The 12341-nt window shown below is 41.3% G+C and overlaps 1 protein-coding gene across 6 annotated transcripts in view; it reads left to right on the top strand.

The window, feature by feature from the left end:
- NFE2L2 (nuclear factor, erythroid 2 like 2) overlaps positions 1 to 12341 on the top strand; it is a 78828-nt gene that overhangs the window by 62974 nt on the left and 3513 nt on the right. For 5 of the 6 annotated variants that reach the window (XM_043487646.1, XM_043487641.1, XM_043487647.1 and 2 more), the window contains exon 2: positions 11732 to 11998. In XM_043487646.1, the coding sequence (XP_043343581.1) occupies positions 11735 to 11998 (264 nt within the window). In that variant the 5' untranslated portion in view covers positions 11732 to 11734. Of the gene's footprint in view, positions 1 to 5961; positions 6103 to 11731; positions 11999 to 12341 lie in introns of those variants that run through there. The other variant, XM_043487645.1, reaches the window with a different exon arrangement.

The raw sequence follows: 12341 nt of genomic DNA, 5'->3' as shown, positions 1-12341 counted from the left end.
TGCTCTGTAAGCATTAAAAATGGAAGGGCTGATGTCTCGAAGGGCTGCTGTCTCAAAGGGCTTCCTTTCTCCAAGAAGATGTAGAACTATTTCTGGGGTCACCCTTGGTCTTGGTGAGCCTGTGGATGAGTCAGTCAAATTTGGAATGTGCATTTGGTGGGCCCATGGCCTTGACCCCATGATTTGGGACTTCTCAGGCTTCCACGTTAATTTAAAGCACTTCTTGCTCTTGGTAGCAGAGATGGTCTGCCTGAAGTCAGGGTTAGAACTGGAAGCCCTTTAGTCCTATTGTGTTGAATATGGGCACAATCTTTAGATACCACTGAGGATTTAGAGATTAGGAGTAGGGAAAGGAAAGGTCTCTGCAGAAAAGTGCAGGTCATACTTTGGTCAGATAACAGGGTTCTATTTGGTTGCAGGGTCAAATGCCACACGACAGTTTTGTACACTTCTGTTTTCAAAGTAGTTCCTAGCATTTCAGAACTTTAAGGACTAGAAATTGCAATAGAAAGGTCTAGTTTGAAATCTAATTTCTGTGAGTTGACCAGATGACCCTTCCTGTGTTCAGCTCAGTCAGATGAGACCTAGTGTCAGTTACCCATTTAGTATCTCTGGGCTTTGGGATACTTATTTATAAATTTGGTGTTTGGTCTGTGTTCTGCAAGATCACCATTGGCTCTTCTTAGTTACTTGTGTGTTCAGTGTAATTTAATAGCCACCTTACATGTTTTTGAGAGACACATCCCTAGACGAATACCTTTTCCTGGTCTTCAAAGAGCTAGTACATATAGTCAGCCTGGTTGGACTTGCTTTCTCTTTTATAGATTATACTCCATTTAAAGTTATTATAAAATATTGATGATATTGCTTGTGCTGTACACTACATCTTGGTATCTTATTTATTTTATACCACTAGTAGTTTGTACTTCTTAATCCTCTTCCCCTATCTTGCCCCTCTCTTCCAACCCTCTTTCACTGGAAACCACTCGTTTGTTCTCTGTATCTGTGTTTTGTTATATTCAGTTGTATGTTTTATTTTTTAGAGTCCATATAGAGGTGAAAACAGAATTGGTCTTCCTCTACTTGACTTATTTCACCAAGCATAATACCTTCCAGGTCCATCCATGTTGTTGCAAATGGCAGAATTTTCTCCTTTTTTGGCTGAGTGGTATTCCATTGTGTATATTTACAGCATATCTTCTGTATCCCTTCATCTCTTCATGGATACTTCAGTTGTTTTCATATCTAGGCTGTTGTAAACAATGCTGTGGTGAACACTGGGGTGCATATCTTTCTTTTCAAATTATTTCAAATGGTTTTTGTTTTCTTCAGATGTATACTCAGCTATGGAATTGCTGGATCAATATGATAGTTCCATTTTTATTTGACTTGGTTTTTTCTTGGGAATTCACCTTGTCTGGTAGAAGGACTGAGGTTGCCAACTTTGCTCGTTTCACCTGTTGAGACTGCCTGACATCTACCTGTGTGTACGGTGGCCTTTATGTTTCTTGCCCCTGCAGATTGTTTTACCAGCTCCAAAGGCACCAACCAAGATTACCTTGGCTGGACATAGACTGGTGATTAAAGAAATGTTGGCTGGACAACTGACTATGTACAGTATATTCTCTTTAGTCTTAGTTTTATTGTCCTATCTTTAAAAATACTGAGAGGGCTGATTTTGAAATGAGTTTGAAATTAATATAGAAGACCTTATATCAACAATTACTATGTATTTATTGGGTGAGTACCATGTGCCAATGTGCTGCAAGGTATGAAGGACACATGATTGGGGAAAAGAGTGGGGAAAATTGGCATTTCTCATTGTATAATAAATAAAAATGTGTATACTCCTTGACCAGCAGTTCTGAGTATCGGTCTCATAGGTGATCCTCACACATTGTTGAAATGATTTATGTACAAAGATAGCCATGGTAGCATCGTTTGCCCTAGCAAAAGATTAGGAATAACTTAAAAGCCCAATGAGGGACTGATTAAGATTGTTATAATAAACGTCTATTCTTAAAATACTGCTCAGCCATTAAAAATAATGAAACAACTTTATGCCCTGATGTAGAACCATCGCTAAAGTATATTAAATAAGAAATAAGTGTAGAATGTTATGATTATATACTACTTGTGTGTGTGTCTGTGAAATGTGTTAGTCCCTCAGTCGTGTCCAACTCTTTGCAACCCATGGACTGTAGCCCACCAGGCTCCTCTATCTATGGAGTTCTCCAGGCAAGAATACTGCAGCAGGTAGCCTTTCCCTTCTCCAGGAGATCTTCCCAACCCAGGGATCGAACCCAGGTCTCCTTTATTGTGGGCAAATTCTTTACCACTAGCACCACCTGGGAAATATGTGTCTGTGGGTGTGTATTTAATAGAATATCTTCCTAGGGACACAAAAAACTGATGCCAGTGGTTGCCTTGGGGAAAGATAACTGGGAGATTACTTTCGTAGCTTTTAAAGTTATCCTGTGTACACATGCTGTCTATTAAAAAAGACATTGTCATGCCCTGAAGGAGTTTGCAGTTTAGTTGGGCCGTTGTAAGAAAGCTCACATAAGATATACAGAGAAAGTACTGGGGGGTGAGTATTGGCTTTATGGAAAAATCTAAATGCTAAACTCTGCTTGTGCAGGTTGACTGGACTTGCCTACTTGTCAGGATGGGTGGGCTGAGCGTCAGTGAGCTGGCTTCCAGCCTTAGCATCCCACCCGGCAGGGGGCACGAGGCTGAAACAGTTTGCAGCCTTTGTCCTGCGGTGGTGGGAAGCGCCCATAGGCTGGACATCAGATCTGGATTGGGGTTCTGGCTCTGCCACTTGCCAACTTGCAATTTGGGGCAGGGATGCTGGAGACCCAGAGCCTAATTGTGCTCATCCATAGATGAAGATAAACCACCTCCTCATGCTGTGCAGTGGCCAGTCCTGCAAACCATGAAGTGCTTTGCGAACACCAGCTGAGATAGAAGCTGCGAGGAATCTGCTGACTGGCAAGCTGGGACTAGAGGTGCAAATTAAAAAATTCAGTTCAGTTCAGTCACTCAGTCGTGTCCGACTCTTTGCGACCCCATGAATCGCAGCACGCCAGGCCTCCCTGTCCATCACCGACTTCTGGAGTTTACTCAAACTCATGTCCATCGAGCCGGTGATGCCATCCAGCCATCTCATCCTCTGTCGTCCCCTTCTCCTCCCGCCCCCAACCCCTTCCAGCATCAGGGTCTTCTCAAATGAGTCAACTCTTCGTATAATGTGGCCAAAGTATTGGAGTTTCAGCTGTAGCATCAGTCCCTCCAATGAACACCCAGGACTGATCTCCTTTATGATGGACTGGTTGGATCTCCTTGCACTCCAAGGGACTCTCAAGAGTCTTCTCCAACACCACAGTTCAAAAGCATCAATTATTTGGCGGTTAGCTTTCTTTATAGTCCAACTCTCACATCCATACATGACCACTGGAAAAACCATAGCCTTGACTAGATGCACCTTTGTTGGCAAAGTAATGTCTCTGCTTTTTAATATGCTATCTAGGTTGGTCATAATTTTCCTTCTAAGGAGTAAGTGTCTTTTTAATTTCATGACTGCAATCACCATCTGCAGTGATTTTGGAGCCCAGAAAAATAAAGTCTAACACTGTTTCCCCATCTATTTCCCATGAAGTGATGGGACCAGATGCCATGATCTTAGTTTTCTGAATGTTGAGCTTTAAGCTAACTTTTTCACTCTCTTTCATTTTCATCAAGAGGTTTTTTAGTTCCTCTTCAATCTCTGCCATAAGGGTGGTGTCATCTGCTATCTGAGATTATTGATATTTCTCCTGGCAATCTTGATTCCAGCTTGTGCTTCTTCCAGCCCAGCATTTCTCATGATGTACTCTGCATATAAGTTAAATAAGCAGGGTGACAGTATACAGCCTTGACGTACTCCTTTTCCTATTTGGAACCAGTCTGTTGTTCCATGTCCAGTTCTGTTGCTTCCTGACCTGGATATAGCAAAAATATATCTTTCCCCCCCTATCTGCCAAATAACTGGGCAGGAGTCATAAAATTAGATGTTAAATTAGAAAAGTAGACCACAGTAGCTTTGGAACCCTTCACCTTTGATCTCGGGGCGGTCATTTCACCCTTTAGACCAGTTTCCCTGTTTGAAAAATGAAAGGGGCGACGTGTGTCCTCTGGGCGCCTCCCGTCACCACGTTCCGTGACACTGTGGCATCAGCAGGAATTCCCATGCCATCTGAGATGAGTCATACTGACTGAAAAGTCCACATGCAAGGAGGATGCCTCTGAGAATTTTCCTTGTGCTGGAGAATCTGAGCCTCTGGGGAGAAACTGGGGGTCGCGGCGGGATTGCTGCCACGAAGAGGGGAGACCAGAAAGGCAGGGTGAGTGGAGATGGGTTGTCTTCTCCACCTCCAAAACCTCCTTTGCTTTCCAGTATTCATACAGACTAGACGTTTGGAAAAACCCAGCTTTGCCCCTTGTTTAAGTGGGTGGGATGTTCATGTGCTTGTGACCGGTGAGCTTTTGACTCCTCTGCGAAGTCTCTGCAGTTTAGTGACACTTCCTCTGTGCTGTCTTGGCCCCTACATGCTTTTCTCCTCACGTCTCTAAACTGAGATCAGAGACTGTCCTCTTGACCTCTGTGTCCCCAGCACCTATCATAGTTCCAGGTACCTGAGAGGTGAGCTGTGTGTTTGTATTCAGTGGGTAGCTGGGTTAATGATCCATTTAGGTACACTAATATTAATTTTGACTACCGCCTTTATTATAACTATCACCATTCTGGTAAAGTGACATTTTAGCCACTAGTAGCTTATTATTTTGAGAAATATTTCATACTCAATAAAGTTAACACTAAAAAATAATTAAGCAGACCCCCCTTTGTAATGTTGTTTTAACAGGATGTACAAAAAAGCTAAGTATTTTAGATAGTCTCTGTATATTACGATATATGCGTATCTAAGATTCATCACTGTCACTTCCACAGGCACACAGGTCTTGAGCTGGCAGCAAGTAACAGCAGGCCTGAATCCCTGGCCCAGTTCTTACCTTTTAGAGCTGATTGTAAGCAGTTAAGTCTGAAAAGGAGCTTTAAGATTAAAATAAATAATTTGTTTACAAATGCAGGATCCAGAGAGGGTGAAAGATCATTAGGGGGTTTATAAGTGGCAGGAATAGCTAAAAGAGTTCCAGGGGTCCGAGCATGCTGGGGCTCTGCCCTCTCTCGTGGGGGCAGGGGCAGGGGGCTGAGCAAGCAGGTCTGTTTGATGCCACCCAAGGTGGGTATCTGATGACCTGGTCAGTTCACACTTGGTAAATGTCAGCGTGCATGCTGAGTGAAGTTAGAGTTAGAGCCAATGCTCCTGAAGGTTTTCTTGGTAAGAAAAGGTGTGTGTGTTTTCCTATAGAATCATTCTAGTAGTGATAACAGACCTATTCACAAAATTACTTTCATGTGTAGAGTGCAGCATCCAGAGCTGAGTACCTTCATGGCTTGTTCAAAAATGGAGGTGAAAAAAATGGGTCCTGAAGTTTGCTTATCAAACAAAGCCGCTCGACATAGTGACTTACCCTTGCATAGGCCATTTGAGGCCCAACAGCAGCGTCCTGCAAAAATACTACAAACGGGCAGAAATTAACTCTGCTGGCATCCAGGTGTGAAACTTCCCATAGAAAACTCAGATTCACTTTTGGAATCAGTAGCAGTGGGATCACCTGCTGTTTTGGAAATTAACTGTCCTTTCTGGTTTCTTTTTGGCCAAACACATATATGTCTTAGGAAAAGAAACAGTCCAAATTCTTCCTCTGTTCACTTTCAGGCCTTGCTTTATCTTTGCATCACACTTTGCAGTGTACAGACAAGTGTAATGGATGAAAGTTCCAGTAAACTGGCTTGATCATGTTTTTTAGGTTGAGTCACTGCTGAGAAACTTGTGAGCAGGAAAGAGCACATGAAAATGTACACAGTAACAAGCTGGACTGTGAGGAAATGGGACCATTTTCTAGCTGAAAGACACAAGCGTAGGAGGATGTGTCTGCAACTCATGGACTAGCAAATATGTGATCTAGGATTTTAAGTCATTGAATAATTCATGTTTGGTATGTTTGAGATTTTTTTTTTAATGCTGTTAAAAACTGCTAGTTATTGAAGACTGAGGAAATAATCCTTAGTAAATTTACTCTAGAAGGAAAACTTGGATTAGTGGTAACTATTATTACCTATTAGGGGTCTCTGCTGACATATAAACTGGTTGCAAGGCCAGTTATTTTTTTAAATGGAGCTGTAGTTACACAGAAATTAACCCAGTGACATTTACACTTGACCTCAGTGTCTGTAAGGCCTCTTCCACCTGTAACATCCTATGATTCTGTATAAATGTTTTTTTTTTACCTTTGTTTTTAACCACTTACTTCACAATTATTATAGCAATGTGTTCAGAAATGAGCAAATCAGATCAGTAGAATCAAAGGTACCTGAATGTGGGCAGACTATAAAGAATAACCTGTCATCTGCCTTCTCTAGAATTCTGAGAAAACTATTGACCTCGTTGTGTGTATCTTCTTGTGATGAAGCAGGAAAGAAGTAAACAGGCAGATAAATATTATGAAAGAGAATAGTCGTCAGCGAGATGTATTTTAAAAACACACCTGCTTGGTGTTATTTTCCTTTAGTGGTAAAGATCCATACTGCAGAGAGGCTTGTAAATCCAGACCTTTTATGTTGTTTAATCAGTTCTTCAGGATTTGAGCACGCCCTCACTTGTTTTTGTACCTTCCTATAGCTGTTAATTTGACCTCTGTTCTTAAGGGACGGTAGGATGTGATTAATGTTCCATCTGGTTTTGCCCAAAAATATTTTTGTAGCTTCTATGGAAAAAAATATTAAACCAGATTTGACTTTTAGGTTAATAATATAACTATCTGGGTATGATGGGTATGATATAAAGACTGAAATGTCTGAAAGAAAAGTATTACTGGGTGTAATTTAGACTGTGAATGCTAGTTGTTAATATTTGGGTGGAAGGATCAATATCAGGAGAATAAACTTTAAAAGATTTACTATTAAGAAGGAATCACCTGGGACGTTGTCTTAACACTTATACCATGCGACTGGAAGTGAGGATCAGTTTTTATTGTTTATAGAATTTTCCTTGCAATTTTTTAAAAACACTTTATTAGAGAAACTTATGTTTAGAAGGAAACCTCCCATCACCTTCCCTTCATCCTCTGGACAAAACAGAGAATGGGAGAGGGGAGAGAGGAAAAGGGTTGTGGGTACAGGTTTCATTTATACGTGTGAATGTATGTGATAGAAACCATTTCATTTTAGATACTTTTCTAAAGCCTTGGTTTACGGAATTGCTTTAATTTAGGAGTTCATAATACCTTTGCTTTATCTTTTCTGATTTGGGGGGAATCATCTGAGCATGATAAAATGCTAGTTTATTCAGAGCACTAAAATTAGCTTGCAAAAGACATTATTCTGGGATTCTATGTTCAAGGGCTTTCTTCTTTGTTTATCCTGGAACAAAGATGTTTGTTTTAAAGTGGCCCAAGTTAATAGTCCAAGTTCAGGTTTCCCATAAAACGAGTAACAGATTACCCAGATGGCAAATAATGATATATATACATTTTCCAATATGACTATTTCCACTGGGCCAGATGGCGATTTAATGTGAACTGTCAAATATTTCTTAGTATTAATACATTGTCTTATTTTGTCGAAGCCAAGCTGGCAACATAACTCAGGGATCATGAAAGAAAAACAGCAACAAAAATTCAGACACCAAATGTGGTGCATGGCATTTGCTCCCTATGGCACGTGAAGGCTACAGCCAGTGCGGAACGCCCTCAGGAACACCTTGAAGCTTAAGGAGATGCCTGTTGAAAAGCCATACATTCCCCCTCCCTCCCCCGACCCTCCTCCTCCGCCCTGTTGCAGGGCAGCTGTGCTTCCTCAGTGCCTCAGGGTGAAGTGTGCAAGAGCAGTTTCTTCTTCCTTGGCCATTTTCCTTCCACCCTGTCCATTGTCATGCTCTTGTCTGTTACAGGCACCATCCCAACTATTTCCCCTTAGATAGTTTGAGAGCTTTGCAGAGAGATCGGTCATTTGTGGAGTCAGTCACAGGGCTCCTTCAGGACAGCTTACTACAGTCCTGGGGCTGCAGGGCTCCCTGCCAGTGAGATGTGTGTGGACAAACTTCTGCTGTTCTTAATTATTTGAATGTTTCGTACAATAACAAATGCCCACAGACTTTTTTCCTTCTGAAACTGAGGTGAAAATCTGAGTAACATGATGTATGATATATCAAGGCTATGACAAGCAACTCTTTGTTGCTGCATTCTGAATTTGATCAGAACACTTGTTTTAGGAATTCAAAGTGGTTAAAACTCAGCTTTTTTTTTTTTCCCATGCAGATGTTTTCTTTCAGAGAGCTCTCATGGCAAGAACAAACATATAAACTTAAAAATACAGAGCAAAACCTCTGAGAACACTTTGAAACCTGTTTTGGTCTGTGATAATCTCCATGAAGGCTGCCCAACCTGCATTGAGCAGTTTGATGTTATCACTGGAAATGACATTTTGTGTTTTATGTTTCCTGTTTGTTGATAAAGGATCTAGCAAGGTGCCCTTGCCTAATTGTTATGGGGAGTTTTAAAACACTGAACTGGTTTCGAGCTGTGCATTGAAGGGCAGTCATATCAGAAATTGAGCAGCAATTGAGAGGGTGTTACTTGGGTACATACAAGTTTACATAAAAGTGTGTTGTTTACATTTATTTACAACACCCATTACATATGCCCAGTGGTCAATTTCCGACCTTCTTTGAAAAGGAACCAAGTAGCTTCAAGACCGAGTGTTGTTTCAAGGCTCCCACTCCGGTTAGGTCTGCAACTCCATTCTTCTCCTTTGGCCTGGAGTTTGGCGTCACTCACTTACAGCAAGCAATAGGACCCATTCCCGTTGGGAGGCATATCAGTACTTGCATATACTTTACGTTTACAGAGAAAGTTCCTCCACATGTTTCATTTGATCCACCAAAATCTGTATTATAGGGGTAGGATGGAATAGTTAATAATTTACAGCTTAACTATCTGAACCCACTCAAGACATCTCATCTGATGAGGAGAGCTGGGAAAGGGAAAGAAGAGTTACATCAACTCTTGGTGTGATTGCCACTGACAGTTTTAGAATAAATTAGAAATTTTCCTCCCACATAGTTCTGGGTTCTAGGGATACTTTGGACTCATATTTGTGAGGTGTTTCCAACATAAATTCTTCAGTGCTTTTTATGGGAAAGCCAAAAGTGGGTACTGGTTTTTATCCTGGGACCTCTTTAACAAGAAGCCCCAGGCCCAGGCTGGCTGAGGAACGTGAGGGCGGGATGTGGTCCGTGGCCCCCCGATACAGAGACAAGTATTGGGGTTTCTCTGTTGTGAATCTTCTGAAGAGTTCAATGTGCTTTCCATGTTCCGTTCTTGAGAAGGGTAGGAAACTATATAGTTCAATTGAAACTGTATGAGCACACATTTCTTTAATTTTTAGTACGAGCCTTTAGTAGGTGTGAACGTGCCAAACGTCTCCTTAGCACCTTGTTAGCTCCGGTTTGGAGAATGGCCCAGAAGGATACTCAGCTGTATTTAGATTTCCCCAAGAAGATATGGCCCAACCTAATTACAACTTTAGTGTAGGTTTCTCTATACCTTGGGCCTTTCTCTTTCACATGACCTTTGTGTAGACATGTCCATTGAAGGCAAAACAATTTTTAAAATGGAAATTATTGTTTTAGTGGGGATCCTCCTGAGAAAAGTCATGTATGAGTGAATGCTACACAATTTCTATTTTGTTGCTTGTGGCCAGGAACATAATCCAGGTGAAAAGAAAGAGTGGCTCAGTCGTGTCCAACTCTTTGCGACCCCATGGACTGTAGCCCACCAAGCTCTTCTGCCCATGGGATTCTCCAGGCAACACTGGAGTGGCTTGCCATTTCCTCCTGCAGGGGATCTTCCCGACTCAGGGACTGAACCCATGTCTCTTACATGTCCTGCATTGGCAGGTGGGTTCTTTACCACTAGCGCCACGTGGGAAGCCCCTGACATATCTGTTCTGGCACCTTCCAGTAGTATCTAAGCCTCAATAAACTTACCTGTAAAATAGGGATACATGTTTTCTCCATGTGGTTTTGAGACTTGGTTTGTATATATCTGAAGTACTTAAAACATTGCTTGGCATATATAGAAAGATCTTAATAGATGCTGCCTTAAAAATAGGTATACCCTAACCAGTTCTCAAGAGCTACAGATACTGCTTTAACTATACCTGCTGTGTGCGCTTTGTGCTCTTAAGTTATACTGTTTAAAGCTAGGATAACTTATCTCACGGGTGGGATTTCACAGCTTCTAAGACTCGAACGCCAACTTTCAATCACGGCTGGAGGTGGCCTCTACTCTCCAGTAGCTGGGCTGCCTCTGGGTTGGGTGATCTGTGCTTGGACTTGGTTGGGTGAAACAGCCTGATTGCTCAGCTAAGGAACCACCTTGTTCCTGTCCTTCGGCGGCTGAAGGTAATAGAGCTGTAAATGCACTGGGCAGCCCAGTGCTGCCGGCCGTTGTCTGAACTGCAATACACAGTTCAATGTTTGCACGCTGAGTCTGCTGGCCTTCAGCACCAATTCCCTTTCTCTGTCTTGATTTTTCCAATCTCCATCTCATTGTCTTCAATGTAAATGATCTATTAAATAGGAAGATTTAAATTTCCTATTCAGAATTTAACAAAAACTTAAATTTTGAATCAGAAAAAAATTTTGACACATTTATAGTTAGAAAATTTGGCCATGGTGCCTAAGCCTAGCCTTGTTATATAAATCAGAATAACCAATCCCTCATTGTAAGATTCTCCCCTTATGTTAGAACGGTTACCGTCCATTGTTCCCTGGAGCCATTTTTTTTTTTGGCTTGTGTTATTCAGAGGGTTATTTATCAGGAGTGAGCCTAGTGGGCAATAGCCCTTTGGCAATTCTTCTGACAGCCCCTTGCTTTACCACAGTCACAAGATTAACAGTTGCTAGGACTTGACCTTACCAACATGGTCATACCTCAGAAGTTAAAACTCAGATCAAGAGGAAATTGTTTTTAATAAGTAACCATGGAGACAAATGTAGCAAGAAGTGCTAAGCAGAAGATAATCCACCGTAGGCAAAGACCAAAAGAAAAGTGGTTTCTCACAACTGCAAGAGTTTAACTTGCAGTCTTTCCCCGCTCTGTAAACTGGCAAGCAAGTTTAAGAGGAAATTCCACATATTCAGTCATGTTCTTCAAACTCCATTTCTCATGATAAACCATTGGCTCAGGGTGCTTGCTCTAATTTTACTGTTCTATTAAACAAGTGTGCGGTTTCTTTTGATTCAAGAACATTAACGTGCAACATCTGTTACTTTGCTTTTAGTGACCTCTACCATCTCCCAATTCATTAATAATCCAAGTAATAAATGTTAAGAATGGATAGCTGTGTTTGAAGGTGATTTTTTTTTTTTTTAAGAAAAATGAATACATGCAAACACTGGATAGAATTACTGTGTCCTTCCAGAACACTGGACTTATGTTCCCATTCAGATTTTATTTGTAATCTCCCTACCCCCTACTATCAGCAGTGGTATAAATTATGTGTTATCTACTATTTTAAAACCATTTTAACCATGGTCTCTCTCCTTCTTTGTTTTAAACATAGGACATGGATTTGATTGACATACTTTGGAGGCAAGATATAGATCTCGGGGTAAGTCGAGAAGTTTTTGACTTCAGTCAACGACAGAAGGAGCATGAGCTGGAAAAACAGAAAAAGCTTGAAAAGGAAAGACAAGAACAACTCCAAAAGGAGCAAGAGAAAGCCTTTTTTGCTCAGTTACAACTAGATGAAGAGACTGGTGAATTCCTCCCCATTCAGCCAGCACAACACATACCATCAGAAACCAGTGGGTCTGCCAACTACTCCCAGGTACAGGGGGCACTCAGTTCTCGGGAAGGTGTGGGGCAGGACCCAAAGAACATGGACCCAGGGGTTAATCCGAGTTCCAGCTTTGCCTTTTACTTATTAAGTAAACTTCCCAACCTCAGCCTACTGATGAGTTCAATGCCTGACTGACTTACCTCAGAGTATAACAATTAGGACATATATATTACAGGGAAGAGCTTTATAAGCTATAAAAAACATTGTTATTGTAAGGATCAAGCAGCTGCAACAGTACTGACGGTAGTAGAACTGTTGTAGTAGGGATTACTCACGGTACTGGGACAAGTACTGTTTTAATATTAATTTAATCAACACAACAATTATATGA

This window comes from Cervus canadensis, chromosome 15 (genome assembly GCF_019320065.1).
Source record: "Cervus canadensis isolate Bull #8, Minnesota chromosome 15, ASM1932006v1, whole genome shotgun sequence".
Classification (NCBI taxonomy): Eukaryota; Metazoa; Chordata; class Mammalia; order Artiodactyla; family Cervidae; genus Cervus; species Cervus canadensis.
The sequence above is the reverse complement of the archived record's forward strand: the minus strand, read 5'-3'. Positions and strand labels throughout refer to the sequence as shown.